Source organism: Colossoma macropomum, unplaced genomic scaffold, assembly GCF_904425465.1.
Source record: "Colossoma macropomum unplaced genomic scaffold, Colossoma_macropomum, whole genome shotgun sequence".
Taxonomy (NCBI): domain Eukaryota; kingdom Metazoa; phylum Chordata; class Actinopteri; order Characiformes; family Serrasalmidae; genus Colossoma; species Colossoma macropomum.
The window spans coordinates 19,022,430-19,041,338 of record NW_023494794.1 but is presented as its reverse complement, the minus strand read 5'-3'; the positions used below and the strand labels follow the sequence as shown (position 1 = coordinate 19,041,338).

Genomic DNA, 18,909 nt, shown 5'->3' with positions numbered 1-18,909 from the left:
CTACCTGGACCTACTGAAAACATATAATAATGATCTCTGAATTATTTGGGGTAAAGCAGGAGCTCCAAAGGCTAGAGAGATACAGAGACATGAACCTAGATAGTACAGATTTTTTTACCAATAAGAGTGTGACGTGGAGGTATATGATTAGCAGCCTGTCGAAATGGCAACGCAGGAGAGTGTTTGTGAATAGGTGCTAAAAAGAAAAAATCTTTGTTGGTCTGAACTCCTCAAAGAGCCAGTCAATAATAAATAACATCAGTGATACTGATAGGCTGTGTAAACACTTGACACAGCAGTCTCATTAGACTTCTGAGAGATCAGCAGCGCTTTTTATGAAAACAGGTATTTCTTTGAGGCTTTTGAAAAACTGAAGGGAGCACAGTATTGGTGCTGGAGGTTTGCTAGCTTGCTAATTTAACTACATGATCACTGTTGCTCCAACAAGTTCAAGAATGAGAACACAAACTGGAGAAAATGCAGAGACGCTTTAGCTAGATTCTGTTCATATTAAAACTATTTAAAAACTTCTCATCACGGTTTTTGAAATTTCCTAAAGCATTCATTTGAACAGTGGTGTTATATTTTTGAGCACTTCTGAACTGGTGCCTTATGTACGTTCATGATATCAGCAGAGCCGGTTTATGAGGAGCCTGGCCACTTCCTATTCCCCCCGTTATATCAAAAACAGGACTGCTAAACAGCAGAGGGCGCCCGCGAGTGCGTCCTCAATGAATAGGAGTAAATGGCACTCAATGGCTAAAAACGAAAAGTTAAAATAGTTTCTAATCACTCGCACAGACCATTTCTTTAATTTTAGAAAGTAGAAGGATGTATTTCACTAAAAAAACAAAGAAATCTTACCTGTATGTTTCCTTTTTTCTACTGCAAACAGCAGAAGGCAGGCATTAGTGCTAGAGCGTGATGACTGAATGGCAGCTCATTGGTTGCTCGTGCTCACTGACATCATGAACATACATGAGGCGCCGTTTTAAACTCCTATAACTCGAGTTTAAAAGCTCTTAAAAATATAACAGCGGTGTTAAAATGTTTTATGATATTCAGTGTTCAGGAAATGATTGCATTCTTTTACATTAAAATGTTTAAGCATTTATAAACTATGACTTTGATCAAATGCTCCATATTAACCCATTCATTTTGGACTCACTCGGGAGCGCCCTCTAGCGTGTGAGAAACCCGGAAGACATTGCAGAGTGGTAATTCTCCTCTCTACGAGTTCTCTGATATCAGCACAAACTGCTTCTCTCAACCAATGAGCTGCTCCGCTCGCCAACCAATCAGCACTCAGTAGCAGTAACGCTAACGTCCTATCGCTCAAAGCTTGTTTGTTGTAGAAAAAAGGAAACATACAGATAAGTTTAATTTGCTTGTTAGTGTAATACGTCCCTCTACTTTCCCGAATTAAAGGAAGGTCCTGGAAAGGTGGTCAGAAAATATTTAACGTTTCATTTTTAGCCGTTCACCCCAATTCATTTAAAACCCGCTCGCGGGCGCCCACTGGCGTTTTACAGTCATGTTGAATAGGGAAAACATTTGGCTTGATTCCAATCTAAATGAAGTCCTGCCCCCTTGTTCCCTTCTGCATCGAAAGTCCCTCAAGCACGCATGGACAAACCTCAGTGTTTGAATGCAGCTGTGCTTTCCTGTACTTTAAATTAGTTAACTAGCCTATCGAAGGATTATGTCCTGAAATACAGCTACGTAACACGAAACAGCTACGTAAGGGAAGTAAGGAAGGGCTTTCTGCTTAAATAGGGATCGAGCCTAAACGCGAGCAGCTTCGGTTTTTTCCTCGGTTCTGCCACCTGGTGTGCTGGATGTGCGGAAAGGTCAAAGCTGTGGAGCGGCCAAAGCAACCGTGTAACTATATTTTTAAATGTTATGTTTTTACATTATTATCATAATTTCATGTCAGATTTGTCGAGTTCGAGATTTTAAAAACGTATTTTATTTTATTATTATTATTTTCCACAAACCCTTACGTCTGGTGTGACGTCATATTCATGCGGCAGAAGTCGTTTGCGATCGCATGGTGCTGTGTCTGTGCGGACTTTACCCTTCGCGCTGTGCGGCACTTCATTGCGTTATAACGTTACAGTGAAAATGGCTGATTTCAGTAGTTTTGATATGCCGTCCGCCAATTCGTCGGAAAAAGCCGACGCTGCAGAGCTTCAGCGACTGTTAGCCGTGGAGCAACAGAAAGCCCAGTTTCAGGCTCAGGTGAGTGGACACGGCTATTACTCTCAGTCTAAAGGTCTCTATCTGTTCCTCCCTCCCTCCCTGTCTGTCTGTCTGCGTGTCTCTGACTTTTTCTGTCTGTCTTTCTCTCTTTTTTTTCTATTAGTCTCTCTGTCTCCTGGTCTCTTGGAGTCTCTGTCTGTCTGTTTGTCTGTCAAGTGTCTGTCAAGTGTCTCAACCAGTATATACTGTGGCCCACTGAACTGCACATCAAATTAGTACACCACCCGTTGTGCCAACTGCACACTATTTAGTACAGTAGAGTTGGAATTGAGACACGGCCTGTGTGGGCACAGGCAGAATTAGCTTACGTTATGCTGTGGTTCGGGATAAAAAGGGAACTTGTTATTACTCTGTTATAGCTACTTTCAAGAGGCAATTCCTATGCATATTCTCTGATCTGAGAGTTTTATGCAACCTTCTTACAGACGAAACAGTCAATAAACAAAAGTTTATTTTCTTGTGATGACTTTTGTTTGTTACACCATGCCAAAACAAAACAGAATAGAAAATATATTACGTAACTTAAATAGTTTAACCTCCACTGTTCATTGTAACACGAAAATAAAACAACAATAAAAAAAAAAGGACCCATATCCTACAGTTTTTTTCCCAGAGATCCACTTATGATGTTTGGGTGAGTTTACCTAGCAAATAAAATAAAAACTCGTTTTACATAACTGTTTTTTAGCCTCTCTTTATAGTTTTAAATTAAACAGGCTGTTTTTGTTACTTTGCCTTTAAGACTGGTGTATGTAAATGATCTTTGTACTGATTGGCTGCATGGTATTGTGCCTCATTCATTCCAGTTTTGATTGGATCGGCTAATTGTATTCATCTGAGATAAACAAAACAAAGACAAACCAGTCATGATCCCCCCAAAAAAACAAAACCAAAAACACTTCAAAAAATACTAGTATAATGCTAAACATTCATGCTAAGTGAAATGGTTAAAGAAATAGCACAAGCACTGTTGGTGTTTCCTATTATGTGGGCCAATTATTAGCATTTTGAATTATTCTGTGTTGGTAGGAGACAATAATTTCTCAGCACAGGCCAGAAAACAGTCCCATAGTTTGTTAAAATAAAATAAAAAAAAAACTCTTAATTTGCATCTAATTTTTTCCATGTAAACAGGATGAGATGTCAAACTAGAAAATGCTTTGGTTTTTGTGGTATCACAACAAAATGAGCTAAATTTGCAGCTTAGTTTCCATTAATGGACTGTATGGACTGGATAGTGAATGGTATGTTTTGAAACTTTAAGAGTGTTTACATACATCAGACTCTTTCTGTTTCAAGAAAGTGGGAAAAAAATAGATTTTCTATGAAAAGGGGGCCTTTAAAACACACACACACACACAAAAAAAGCCAGAACCCCCTCCACAGCCCTTTTTTTTGTCCCCGTCCTGTCTGGTTTTACCGTGGCTGAAAACTGGTACCCCTTATTCAGTGATGCTGCTACATTAATATTATCATTTCACAGGTGCACAACTTCACGGACGTCTGCTGGGACAAGTGCATGGATAAGCCAAGCTCCAAGCTGGACTCGCGGACGGAGACGTGTCTGGTGAGCTGCGTGGAGCGCTTCATCGACACCACCCTGACCATCACCAACCGCTTCTCACAGATGGTCCAGAAGGGCACGCACTGACCCCCTTGGAGGATGACTGTTTGGAGGAGGCATATCTGTTCATCCACATTTTTAAATGGGGGCTGGATCTCAAAGAGGCTCCCTGTAACCAACATATAATCTATTATTTTTACAACAAGGAGCCATTTGAGATTCATGCCCTGGTTGTGTCTCAAATAACTCCTCAAACCTGACATAGTTCTACCCAAATCATACGCTGTCCAGTAGGGGGCCATCTGGGATTCAGGCTCAGTTTCTCTTTGGCTCCCTTCGTCATGGGAATGAAGGTCTAATGTTCTGCCTCAGCCTCAGTGTTTGGTGAAGGACACACTACACAGCACCTTCCAACCATGTTCGTTGTAGATCTTCCACTTCGTATTTCCTTTATTTATATCCGATGACCCCAGCAGGACAGCAGTGGACTTTGCGGTAATAGTGCATATTTAGGTTAATGTTTAGGTTAATCATTAGGGACAGTGATTATAATTTTCAAGCAGGCAAACTTTCCTGTATTAGAGTTTAGAAAACTGTGAACAAATTATGAAGATGTTTCTCTCTGAAATATTATCACTTACAAAACAAATGCAGATCAGTTTGTTAATAAATGGATGATTAGTCAAGTGTGTCTTTTGATTTTAACCATTACATTCACTATGTAAAAGTGCGTGAATTAAAAGGAGAACTCCACTGACTTTTTAGAATCGCTGTGTAATTCAGTCATTGATGAAGAAGCAAGAGAGCAGTTTAATGTGAATTAGTAAATTGTAGAGAAACTTAATGAGTCTGATTCTTTACAGTGGTGGTGATGGGAGCCAGGGGTCGCCATGTTTACTACGCAAATACATTTCCGGAAAGACCAGTGAACCTGCATGTGTCTTCTGTTTTTCTTTTTTTGTAATGTTGAAATTTTGAAAAATCACTGGAATTCCCCTAAAATAAATACATGTATTTGGATGCATTTATGGTGCCCATTATACTTTCCATTGTGCATAATACAGTCGTATGCAAAAGTTTGAACAACCCCCCCCCCATTTACCAAGTTACATGTTTTGTTGATTTTGTATGTGAAAATACACACAATACACAGGAAACTAGCTTAAATATGATATTTTCTGCTAATTTTAGTGTGCAATTTCTATTTGCTTTGTTTCACATCTGAAAAAAAAATGAGCCGTAACTTTTGCACAGGCCACATTCGGTGTTTTACTTGTCTCCCAATATGTTAAATTTAGCAAATAAACAGTAATTGTGCATTAAAATATCGCTGCTGTTGGAAGAAAACATTGTATCTCCATTGTTATCGTTTTTCATTTTTTGACATAATTTGGAAATGCCTGTTGCCCTTTACATTGTGTGTAAATGTCTTGGAGAATGGACACAAACAAATGGCCCAAAATGACATGTCTGGTTCTATTGACTTATATTAAAATTAAATTTTTCCTACTAAAGCTATCATTTTGGAGATGAGTTTTTTTTTCCGACAACAGCGATATGTGTGTTCCCTGTAGAGGATGTGTTAACTTGCTCTCTCTTAGAAAATCAACAGCACACGTAATTTGACCAAGGGTGTTGAAACATTTGTATACAAGACCTGTTGACTATGAAGGCCATAGCATATGATTTGCATCATTTCTATTTACTCGTCAAACTGTTCAGTGACCCCTCCTGTCCTGTGAAGGGAGATCACTCCCAACAGGATAGACATATTTCATCACAGGGTAAAGGTGATCAGTCAGAATGACTTTGTATTAATTTGCAGTGACTCTTCCCTCTAAAGGGACAAATGGACCATTCCAGTAAAATTCCACCACGCCATAGCAGTGCCATTGGACCCCCTCACTATAGGTATCAAGCATTCAGGCCTGTGCCATTCTCTTGATGTACACCACACATGCATTCCAATACCTGTGGAGAATATGGTGGAGGATGATAGATCTGACTGTATCACTGTTTTCCACATCTCTGTTGGCCAGTTGCTTATGGTTTTTACACCACTGAACTCTCAAACGTGCTTTCGTCTTTGTAACAAGGGGTTTATGCAATGAAACCCTATCGTAATATCACTCTCAGTGTAGCTGTATATGGACTGTTCTTGCTCACATTGACATTCTCAGTCACTTGAGGAACAGCTGCTCTTCTGTTTTTCCTATATGTCACATGAATACAGACTCATTAAACATGCTTTCGACCAAAATTTCCACTTGTACCACAAATGAACTTCCTTTCACTTTCCTCTTAATCCAAACTTGAGGGGGGAATGCTCTGCATTTGTCTACATGCCACAGAGCTTGGTAGGATGTTAATTGCTTAATGGTATCATGTAGCACATCTGTCTGAAAGCATCTGTATTTCCCATTTAATACTTGGCATAATAGTATTTGACTGTATTTTTGTTACTCCAAAACATAGCAGTCTTTAAAAAGCAACGTTTGGCAGTGTTGCAGTGTTATTACATTAAAAGGTCAGAGACATCCCAACGGTCCTATCATTCCAGCTAACAACAAATGTTACTAGAGCAGCTATTTAACACATTAGCGCCCACAAGGCCCGGGGGCCAGATCAGGCCTGCGGCACAATCCTGTCTGGCCTGCAAAATTATTTTGATTTTCTATTAATATTAGCCAGTTTCACGATGCACTGCATTACAATCCCCATCACAAACACATTAGCTGTGTTTCAGCAGCAGTTCAACCAATATGTATATATATATATATATATATATATAAAACACTATAAACACTCAGCTCAGCAGCTAAGAAAGTGCTCTCAAGAATGAATGAACTTGCAGCAAAGAAAAGATGCCAGGTGTCTAGATCCAGCACATAAGTAAGTTTAAAAGACCTCCTTTTTAAAGAGAATTCATGCAATCATGTAATATTTCAAGGTATGCTATGAGTGCCTACATTTTTGTTGATTGTTTTAGTGTATTTTGAATAAACAATGGCCAGTTCAGGTTATAATAAAATGTTACTTATAATTCAAATAAACCCACAGAGTTGTTGAGATTTTTTAATAAGGCTCTCTTAGTGGTTGAGTCTGTCAACCCTGCATTATTGGAATGCAGATCATTGAACTAATACACCTGTGAAAATTTGACTTTTATTTGACCAAAAAATGAGCACAGATGTTCTTGAATATTATTAAAATTGATTATAATGGATTAAAACATCTCAAAATCTATGTGGTTGAATTGCCACCTTCAGTCAATACATCAATACATATCTGTATACAAAAGTTTACCAGTTACCAGGTTTTACACTAATACTTATACTAATATGCATTTTTAAAGCATAAGCCATGGTATCTGTAAGCAAAAACAGACACTGCCACCTTGTGGCTAAAGATGGTACTTTCATCAAATTGGAGCTTGGGGAATTCTTGGGAAATCTTAACAAATAGCCAAAATTACAGCAATAAAGGTTAATTGTCAGTGTTCAGCACTGACCATCTGTTAACGATCCGCCTGTACTGGGTTTTGATCAATCCCAGCTGCCTTGTCTGGATTTAGTGCAGTTTCAATGCATCACTGAGGACAGCCAGATTGTACAACTCGTACACAAAGAACTAAAGCAGTAAATCCCGTCTCATCAGGACTCTATTTTGAAGTTATTTCTTTAGGAAAAAAAATACTGGTTTGTGTTTAAAACATGCTTCCCCTCCCCAGTGGCTGATTCCATTGCTGTGACTCTGTTTCTCCAGCCTGTATTGTTGCCTGGAATTCAAGGCTGTTAGAGAAGAAGAGGCCTGCAGATGATTTCAGCAATGGGGAAATTACATCATATGTGGATTAATTAAAAATGAAGGGATACTGTATTAACTCTTAGGGATTGTTTTGGATTTCTGTGAACTTATGGATAAATATTGGGGAAATATTAAGTGGGCCTATTAACCCTTTAAACTTCATGATCCCACATATAGGCCTACATTTCTTATCACCTATAACCACATAACTTCCATATCCTAACTGGCCACTTTATTACTTACATCTACCTTGTATCTCCAGGCATTGTCCATTTTATCAGGTCCACTTAAAGCATAGGTGCACTACGTAGTTCTACAATCACAGGTTGTAGCCCATCTGTTTCTCCTCATTATTTATCACCCCATTCACCAAGGGTCAGGTAGGCAGTATGGACCAAAATGTGTTTTACGGTATAACTACAGTTACTGACAGTTCTGGTATTTCTCAGGGTATAGTGCATTTATACTATTTTAGATGTGTAAGAAACTCTATTTTACTAGTTTAAAAGTGGCTTATTATTTTGGGATGTCACTTCTCCTTTAAGCCCCCCTTCAATAATCCAATGATCCAGTTAAATCAATTGTTTGAAAGTATGCCGTTCGATGAGATTAAGTGATGCATTATTGCTGTTTTGACAGTGAAAGTTCATTTACAAGGTTGAGATGTTTGCAACTGTTGCAGCTGAGTTTTAAATGAGTTGCATGATGCTTTACATGTTTTACCCTAAGACACCAACTGTTCTTTAAATATTTCTTGACAATAAACTAATGCGGGACTTCTGCGTTTTCTTCTTTTGTTGTTGTTGTTGTTATGAGCCACATTTATGGAATTCATCAAATTTGCAATAAATGTTTTTATATGCATTATGTGCAACCCAGTATAAAATTACTAATCTGCCCTGCCTTTATACATTAGTTTGTAAACCTTATTTACTGTACTATTACTTATTTTTGCCTTAATTTACATTCATTTCTTATTCGTCTTGTCACATTTATCATTATCCAAGTATTTTTCTACAATATGAAGTGCAACATGTGGATCACACATATAGTTTATTTCGGCATATTTTGGTGCCACATGATGGAACAAAACCAAGTAAGAAACTAATATACTAAATGTGCATCAGAACGTACATGACATTATTCCTGTTAATAATTTTACCACATCAGTGTCACTGCAATTCTGAGAATGATCCTCCACAATACTACCTGCTCTGTGAGGGTCCATGGGGGTCCTGACCACTGAAGAACAGGGTAAAAGGGGGCTAACAAAGTATGCAGAGAAACAGATGGACTACAGTCTGTAATTGTAGAACTACACCTCTGTTGTAGAAGTGCACCTCTATGGTAAGTGGAGCTGATGAAATGGACTATGTAACTGATGTAAACTGATGTAAAGTGGCAATGCATGCTCTGTTTGTTTTTTCCCACATGATTGTCTGCTCTTATAGATCTTAAAGTACCTCAACTTTGAGTAAGAATGTTCTGTTCTTCTTATCTTTTCTTAGGTACAGTGACTGGCACAGCGAATTACACACAAAAAATATGGGGCCTCCACCGGTACAATGTAAAAGCAATTCTGCAAGCAAAATATGCCCAGCAGATGTTTCTAAGCTCACATAATTCTGAATGCCATTACGTAACCCCTAGGTTTGATTTACAGTCATCCTCAAGGAACTTGAATGTGAATTCATGGGCATATAGCAGAAACTCTCTGAGATGATTCTGTAACCCTTCAGAGCACCATCTTAAATTTTAGAGGAATTTAGAAGCAGCATATAGATTCAGCTCAGTGCCTGGTTGCATAAAACACCCTAATTTAAATTTCCTCTAAGATTACCTTTGAGTATGGCTTAAGTGGTACTTATGCAGGTAAGTGGTTTTCTTAAGTAAAATGGTCATAATCCCTCAAGAGTTACATAAAGTTCTTTAACTGTCATTTCCCTCAGAATAATTTAAGGTTCAGAAAATGTTCCCTTAAGAATATTAGCCAACATGAGAAGCTGAAGATATGGCTGAGTTTTGGAGGTGTTGTGCAAGATATTCACAACAGAGAGAATCCTAAGCAATGAAAATACTGAGAGGGCACAGATTTGACCCTTGCTAAATGTCTAAATAGCTAGCAAGCAAGTTAACCACCACACTGTTAGCCAGTAAATCCCATTTTTGATACATTTCCAGGACTCCTTCTATCAAAACAAAAAAGCATGCATGCTTTAGTCAATCTAAGGCTATATATATAATAAAGGAAAATGCCTTCAAATAATACAGCTGCACATTAAATATTTAGATAGTTATTGTTATTCTAGTTGTCTATTACAGCACACTGCATTTGAATTTAAATAATGAATATGAGCTCAATCAGCATTACTTTGAGGGTATTTACATCCAAATCGGGTGAATGTGTAAGAATTACTATTTTCATACATAGCTCTCTCTTTTTTTTAGGGGCTCAAAAGTAACTGGACAAATTAACAATCAGAAATGAATTTGTCATTTTATATACCTGGATGAAAATCCTTTGCAGTCAATGACTGCCTGAAGTCTGAAAACAATAGACATCACCAAACACAAGGCCTCTTCCCTGGCGATGCTCTACAGGGCCTTTACTGCAGCTGGCTTCAGTTTCTTCTTTTACCCTCAGTTTTGCCTTCAGTAAGTAAAATGCGTGCTTGGTTGTATTAAGTTCAGGTGATTGACTTGACCATTGCTGAACATTTCATTTCTTTGCCCTAAAAAAAGTCTTGGATTTCTTTCACAGTATGTTTTGAGTCATTGTCCATCTGCACTGTGAAGTGCTGTCCAATGAGATTTGAAGCATTCGGTTGAATCTGAGCAGATACTATAGAGCAATGCACTTCAGAATTCATCCTGCTGCTTTTGTCAGCAGTTACTTACTCATCATCTAAGCCACTCATCCTCCTGTGTCGCTGAGCATCTCCCAGCAGTCATTGGGCGGAAGGCAGAAAACACCCTGGATAGATCGCCAATTCAACACAGGGCAGACATACAGACATATACACTCACACACACACTCACACCTAGGACAATTTAGTATCTCCACTTGGCCTGACTGCTTGTCTTTGAACTGTGGGAGGAAACCCACGCAGACACAGGGAGAACATGCAATCTCCACACTGAAAGGACCCTGGTTGCCCAGCCGTGGAATCAAACCCAGCCCCTTTTTGCTGTGAGGCGACAACACTACCCACTCCATAGGCTGCCATACATGCCCACGCAACAACACTACCTCCACCATGCTTCACAGATAAGATGGTATGCTTTGGATCATGAGCAGTTCCTTTCTTTCTCCATACTCTTCTCTTCCTGTCATTCTGGTAGAGGCTGATCTTGGTCGCGTCCGCCATTAGATGTTTTTGGCCAACTCGAATCTTGAGTCTTTCTGTTTTTAAAGCTTACCAGTGGTTTAAACATGTGGTAAACCCCCTGTATTTACTCTTGTGAAGTCGTCTTCCGATGGCTAACTTTGTGGCAGAAATGTCTACCTCCTAGACTGTGCTCTTGATCTGGCCAACTGTTGTGAAGGGGATTTTTCTTCATCAGGGAAAGAATTCTTTTTCGTTTTTCATCATCTTCTGGGCCTTTTGGTGTTTGAGTTCACCAGTGCATTCGTTCTTTTTTACAAATGTACCAAATCGTTGAATGGGCTAATGTTTTTGCCATCTCTGCTGGGTTTGTTTTGACTTTTCAGCTCAATGATGAAAGTTAACATCATATTGAAAGTTAACAGAAACATGGCCATGGAACAACTAAGCTGCCAATTGTTCAGGTACATTTGTGCCCCTATAAATGGGGAGCTATGTATGAAAATGGTTGTAATTCCTATGCTGTTTACCAGATTTGGATGTAAACACCCTCATATTAAAGCTGACAGTCTGCACATTTAATTTCTCCTCTATATGCTGTGGTAGACAACCAAAATAACAATAACTTTGTCAATGTTCAAATGACAAAGGAATAAAATAGTTATCGCTATACTAACAATGCAAGCTCAGACTTGGTGCTTTAGTTGTTAGCAGGCATGCAATAATCTGACATATATCTTTGTAAAAAGAGAGTTTTTATTTTTGGCTGTGAGAATAAGAGGGTCCACATCAAGGGCTTAGAGGCTGTGGCCTCTTTGGTTCCTCGGTGTGTTCAACACAAAGTGGCCTTTGGCGGATGTGTGTGTGCATGTCTTGTTGGCAGGGTGTCTGTCAGCAGGGCTAATTAAAGACAGGAAGCAGATAGATTAGCGTAGCATGCTAAAGCGATGCTTATCAGAGCATTCAGGAAGCCAGTGTACACGGAATCTTCACTACCACCACCGCTGAACGTTGATAGAAGCTGGCAGGACAACACACACTATTTTTTTTTTTGGTGGTTTTACTGGCCAGCAAGATTATGAGTAAGGTGTGTGTGTGTGTGAGTGCTTGTGTGCTCTCACACACACACCTACTCATAACTGAATCACTGTTTTGAATAATATAAAGTCACTTTTATTGCAGATAAATGCAAAAAAATCTAATAAAATGTTATTACTGGACAGCTTAATACTTTTCAAATACTTTATAGGAAGCTGTAGAAATGTAAGAAATACTGTCCAGTGCTGGAGTGCTGGAGTGGGTAATCGTGAGAGTTGGGAGAATTATCAGTGGGCCGCTAGCGTTTTTGGGCTGGTTACTATGAGCTAATGTATAAACTCATGCATGTAAGCACAGGAACACTCAGGACTCACTCTATACATGTTACATCCAAGCATATTTCTGTTATTGAGGGGTTGAACCATCGACCCACCTCAAGTGGTGCAGCCCTAGTTTGCTGAGTGTGAATCTAGTACAGTGGACAGAATTTAGATAAAGATGAAATTAGCTTCTTACTGATTTTGCAGTTACATTCAGACACCTGTACGGGCTCTAGCGTGTAACTGCTGCACTGTTTAAGGTGGAATGGAAATTTGAGCCTTGAGAGGTGAGTGTATCAAATTCAGTGTGACAGTGTAAATCTAGTTTTGGTTGACAAAGTAGTTGAAAAGTAGGCAGTGTCTACTTTTTCGCATTACCAGTTTTCATATATGAATCATGTGGAGACAGACAGCAACTGAAGAACTGCAGAAAACCTAAGTGGCACAGAGAAGATGAGAATAAAAAGCTACTTAAGGAGGATGAGGACATTTCCGAGCAGAACTTAGTTAGCTAGCATTAATTTAAAGCATGTTGACTAGTATGATTACGTCACATTTAAGATATAGTTTCATTTGATCATTTGCTGTTGGTGTAGAAAGAGAAGTATGTTTGGAGTTTGGGTTGGGCTTGTCTGCATCATGTAACTCCCGATTTGAAATTAAGGACAGAGTGAGCCAAAAAACTAAGTTAACATAATGCAGTTGCAGTGATTGAAAAAAGAAGAAAGAAGAAGAATCAGTGGTTGCTGTCATCGCTGGCTAACCATTTTGTGTCGTGAGAAGTTTGAGAACCCAAATTTTGACAAATGGAGGATCATACTTATTATGCAGCACAAACGAGGGAGGGTGAATCCTCGTCATCAAAGAAGAGAAAACATGAATAAGAAAAACGAAACTGGGACAGGCGACGGCAGAAACAAGGATGAACACTGGTGTAACTTTTCCCAAAAGGAAATCAGACTTAAACTGTTTGAATGCATCTGTGTTGAGCGGCGCAGGAGCAGAGAGGACACAGGTGGAGTTTTAAATCACTGGCTGTCATTAATGTTTAAAGTCATTCAGAGTAGTTTGATGTAAAAGGCGGCTTTCGAGAGAAGCTTACTGAGAGAGAATTGTTCCCAATGGTGGTAATAGTAACCAGACATCTGCAGCGTTCAGTACTGCTAAAAGCTCTCTCATATGAAATGATTATGAGTATGCTGCCTGACGCATAAGACATTGTTTTACAGCAGTTTTGAGGTAAAGGTATAGTTATAGCCTTCAATTTATTTATTTTTTTTTATTTATTCATAGCAGAGAGGTAGATGCAATGTGTCATTAGGCAAAATAGTCTCCAAAGAGAACTTTTTTCCCAGATTTACCACTATTTTACCCTCATCAACATGTGGATTGACTGGTCGATTGACTGGTTTGGATACTAAATAAAATGACTGTAAAGAACGTTCAGTTGTATGCAAAAGTGTGTGCACCCCAGCCAAAATACATATGTTGTTGATTTTTAAGTGAACAGAAGTAAAGACAACCTCTGGAGTTTTATTTAGAAATAAATATTCATGTACAGTTACTTTATATTTGATCCACTTAAATAAACAAGTTGCAAGTTTGGACACAGATATCACAGCTCGCAAATGCTTTTTGTAGCCAGCTAGGAGTCTTTCTATTTTTGTTTTAGGGATTTTCACCAACTTTTGTAATAGTCTTGAGCTGTCTTGCATGCACAGCCTTCAATGATGTTCAAGTTAGGGGACTGTGAGAGACATTCCAAAAGCTTTAGTATTTATTTCTTAAAGTAGTTCATAGTAGATTTTGAGGTTTGTCTCAGATCGTTGTCCTGTTGTAGATGCCAGCCTCTTCTCAGGTTCAGTTTCTCAACTGTGTCACATTTGAATCCAGAACTTGTTGATATTTAGTGGAATACATTCTTTCATCTACCTGTACAATGCTTCCTGTGCCGCCTCTACCACAGAACCAGCAATAGTTAATAGGTCTACCCTATGCTTAACAGTTGGCACAGTGTTCTTTTCATCAAATGCTGTTTTTCTTTTCTCCCAACATACTTTTGGTGATTCTGGCCAAAGAATTCCATTTTTACTTTTTTACTCCACAGTACTTATTTGCAAAATAGTGACTTTTGTAATGAATTTGCAGGTGAGGGTTTCTTCTGTTGACTCTTATTTGCAGGTTGTGTTGTTGTTGCATGTTTGTGCAAGCAATACTGCACTACCACCTCTGTCAGGTAAACCTTCCTCCAGGTGCTTGCTGTCATATGGGAGTGGTTCTATCTGAGTGTTTTCTGTTTTTCCAGTTCCCCTTATCTGCCATTTCTATTAACATTTCAGCCAGTGGAAATTGCTAGCTGGAAGTGCATTTTATAGCCTTCCCTGGCTTTCTAGGCATAAATTAGCTTACTTTTTAGACCCTCAGATCCTTTGTTTAAGAAGCCTGTGGTTGCTGAGTTTTAGCTCAAGGTTTAAAGAGTCAGAGAATTTGAGTATGCTCTTGCTCTTTAAACCTTGTGTTAAAACTATCCAGTCCTAATGAGCCAATTAAGACCTAATGAGTAGGGATGGGTCTCGTTATGGTTTCATCAATACCTTGATATCAGTATCCTAATTATTCTATTAGTGCTGGAAGCACTTTCTGATAAGGACATTTATACTATCAGTCTACGTGTAGTTTTAAAAAGAGGCTGTAGTTGGCTTCCTATCCTAACAGGTTCTTGTTGTCCAATTTCCACCTTAAATGGTGCAGCAGTTATTATTATAACACCTGAGGGTGCTTTCACACCTACCTTGTTTGGTCCAGACCTTTGGACTTTGCAGTTTGGTCCGAACCAAAATAGCAGGTGCAAAATGCAAGTGCCTCGGACCACCAAAGGACCAAAATTTAATCCATAGTTCAGTTCATCTGCAGTATGAAAACACATTTTTTGGAGGGTCTGGACTTTCAGACCAATTACAGGAAGTTGAGCCAGGCTATTGTCACCCACTGAACAATAGAAGAAGGAAAAAAAAACAGGAGAGAAGTAAAAATGAGCAATGGTAGCACATGGGAGACATAGAAGGGAGAGTAGAAGACAAAATATTTATTTGTAATTTGGTCCAATGAAAAGGTCAAAAGTCATAAGTCAACTAGAAAAAATGCATAAAAATACTAAAACTTATACCTTCTTTTCTGAGACGATGAGAGAGAGGATATTACATTTTTTTCCATTCAAACGGAAAAGACTACCCACCGAATTAACAACATGCCCCATCAGATACATGCTCTTCTACAAATCAATCAATGAGGAGACGTCACCCACGTAAGAGATGACAACATGACGTGGGTGTGTCATGCAAAGTTTTTTGTGTACTCTCTAAATTGCAATGTGAAACCAAAACTAACTGGACCAAATGTATACTATGTAAAAAACATGAACCTTAGTTCGGACCTTGGTCCTGATGTTTGGGTGTGAAAATGTGCTGAGGCACCAGCGCACTGCAACTGCTGCACCATTTAAAGTGGAACCGGAAAATTTAAACAAGAAGCTGGCAGATAAGAAGCTGATTTCAGCTTCGCAGTTTTGATGCTGGTAGCTTTAAGGTGATTTAAGCTATCAAAATATCCTACCTAGAGTTTTATGTAGCACAATTCATCACAACACCAGGAGGCTGCACTGAGGATGGAAGTGCAGCAGCCGCTTTGCTAAAGCAAACACACTGCACTGCTTCAGATTATAGAATGTTGCATTTGTGTTTCATGAGGCTGCTGCTGTGACCCCCTTTATATGCAGTTACTACTTCACACATACTGTATTAAGCTGCATTATCACTGAATGTAATAAAGTGAGCCCACACTTTTGAATGTCTTACCCTTTCAGCCACAACCGGAAAGCACAGAATGACGCTTGGCATTCGAAATGGTCAAGGTACTCAGAGGCATGCGAACGCTTTCGTCACACGGAGCAGATTGTCCCTCCCACTGATCTAATCTAGCACCAAGCATTTGAAAATACCTGCTATGTAGAATTAATTAATGTTACATAAATACTACTAACAGCACCGTTTGTCCAGGTGCTTATCGATATTTCAGTACTGACCAGTTAGGTGCCGGTACTAATTTAGTACCAGTTCTCAATACCCATCCTTAGTAATGAGTTAACAATGTGTCTAACCTGTAATTCCACACTTTTGGATGCCAGTGTATATGTAACTGAGAAGATACTAAATCTGCTTTAAGTGGTCCACAGTGGATAGAGCTCATCAACTTTAGACAGTCCCGGTAAACAAAATAGTTGTCGGCTCTTGATGTCTTCAAATGTGTAAGTGGTGAATGTTTGAAGTGAAGTCAGAGGAGAAGAGCCTGTGAAATCGACCTCCATCCAACCCTCAGCAAGGATTTGCAGCATGCCTCAGTTCTCACTTCAAACAATCTTTTCAAAAGAGGAGCTTCTGAAAAAATCATCAGACGCTGTTGTGGCGAGGCAGGCAGACGAATGATCAAAGCGGCCTTTAAGGACAAAAAAGAGAACTTTCACAAATTGTTTTCTGAGGTTCTTGTTTTCAGGCGTCTTAATCATTTCACGAAATTAGGTTAGGAATTTTATCTTCAATTATGGATTGATTTGTAATGTTTGCTGAAACAGTACTACGAAAACTATTTGCAGTCGTTTGATCATTGGTTGGCTATCAAAATTTAAAGATGCCTAACAATATTAGCGACTGTGTTTTTTGGACTCTGATGCTTGTTTCTCAAATGTGGCACATTTGAATAAAAAGTTAATTCTGTCAGATTAAGAATATTTAACTGAATTTTAATTGCAATCCAATAGGTTTGCCCTATGTTTGTATGATTATAGATATCTAACTATGAAAAGTGACTGCTGCCAACATTTCCTTGTAGATAAATAATAAAAAATGCTGCCTCCTTCACACGATAGACATGCTGATAAAGACTTGTGCCCGTCTTCATTAAGTGCCCTAGATGGACGCGTGTCCATTTAGAGATTACCGTTCTAACCTCGATGTAAAGATGGAGTAACATTATCGCATACATCCTTCATATCCTTTTTTTCATTATTGGACGAAATAGAGCCCAAGCCTTTGCCTTTTACAAAGAAGCACTGTGTGACTGAAGCCTCAAGATCAACAAGTTCTTAATTAAAACCTGAGTATAATAGGATCTAAACCTGGCGTGATGTGTGTCTACGTCTATGCCATGTCTCTTCCTGTGTTCCCCAGAGAAAGAGTCCAGTGTCTTAAGCTCCAAGCAGATGCCATGGACTGTGAGACTGACACCTGAAGGACAGTAGACTCAGTGTGGGTCTACCACTACAAAGACGCCGGCATAGAAATCCAAGCCTGGCCGGCGTAGCTCCAGTAGCTTTGATTGATTCATTGGGTTTGTCCTCTGAAGCTAGTTTGGTCAGAAACAGAGATGTACTATGTCAGCAAGAGCATCGATTAATAAAGCGTCTGCTTTCTGGTTTCACCATAGATGTCTTTGGTGAAGGCTGGCATACTGTGTCTGTGACCCAGATGGGTCAAGAAAGAGGAAAGAGGAAAAAACGAAATGATATAGATAGAATTCACAAAACGCAGAAAATGCTTACCGGGGCCATATTGTTGACATTCTGTCAGCATAATGTGTATGAGCAGTCAGTGCTCATACAATGGCTTCCAAATCAAAATATCAAGAAAAGGTCAGTTTTTTCACAAATCAATCAATCAATAAGTTATCTTTGAGTGTTTATTATGCGTTATTGCCCACAATAACATATCCAGTGTATAATCTATATTATAAAACGAGTAGTCCTGGTCCTAAAATCTGATTGGCTGAGCTCCATTCGAAAATCCACGATATACAACTCTTATGAGTTATCATGTTCATTGTTATAAAAAGTTTAAAAATTCATGAAATGACCGCAGTATACAGCAATAGGCAACCCAATGTTCTCCAAGTTCAGCGGTCCATGTTTTTTTCTGAAAAGAATTGTATTTTATCATATTTTACTTTAGCTGCCATTTCATAAAAGCAATAAACCACTTGAGGCTGTGCGTTACTGCGATTTTATCACAGGGAAGGGTGTCATAAGAACACCCTTCCCTGAAATGCCTTTGTGATTGCTAAAAGTGAGTAATATCTACATATCTATGTATGATGGGGTGAATCAGTAGCTTGATGTTAGCTTAGTTACATGAGTCAGTCATCAATGTCAGTTATCAATTGTGAACCACCCGTCGCACTCAACAACGTTCAAAGGCAAAACTACAGAATTCAACTGTCTTTTGTGGGAGATGGTTGAAACTTTTCCTGTTTATTTACTGTCTCAGGTCTTCAGACTCTTTCCCCTCACAATGTCCGACAGCTAGGATGCTATAATCACTCTGTTTTTTTATTACTCTTGGTACTACAGCCATGAACCACGCAACACACCGTATATTTTTGTCAGGACACTTTATTAATTAATGGTGTACAAATGGTGGCTGTAGAAGTGCCGCTATAATGTCAATATCTGTTAAAGATATTACATCAAAGGTTAAAATATATTACCAGAGCAGATGCAATTTTCTTTGCATTCTAAGACCTGCACACATAGTCCAGAGTGCCC

The 18,909-nt window shown here is 38.9% G+C and overlaps 1 protein-coding gene across 1 annotated transcript; it reads left to right on the top strand.

The window, feature by feature from the left end:
- Positions 1–1,650: 1,650 nt before the first annotated feature.
- On the top strand, positions 1,651–4,512 carry timm8b (translocase of inner mitochondrial membrane 8 homolog B (yeast)). Its single transcript, XM_036580489.1, has 2 exons — positions 1,651–2,241; positions 3,746–4,512. Exons 1-2 carry the CDS (start codon positions 2,125–2,127, stop codon positions 3,911–3,913), a joined length of 285 nt encoding a protein of 94 aa, XP_036436382.1. The 5' UTR covers positions 1,651–2,124; the 3' UTR covers positions 3,914–4,512.
- The last annotated feature ends 14,397 nt before the right edge of the window (positions 4,513–18,909 follow it).

Excerpts from the sequence above, each read along its gene's own strand:
- timm8b (XM_036580489.1), top strand. The coding sequence starts at position 2,125 with ATGGCTGATTTCAGTAGTTTTGATATGCCGTCCGCCAATTCGTCGGAA. Across the intron at positions 2,242-3,745 it reads AAGCCCAGTTTCAGGCTCAG|GTGCACAACTTCACGGACGT; the intron begins GTGAGTGGACAC and ends ATCATTTCACAG.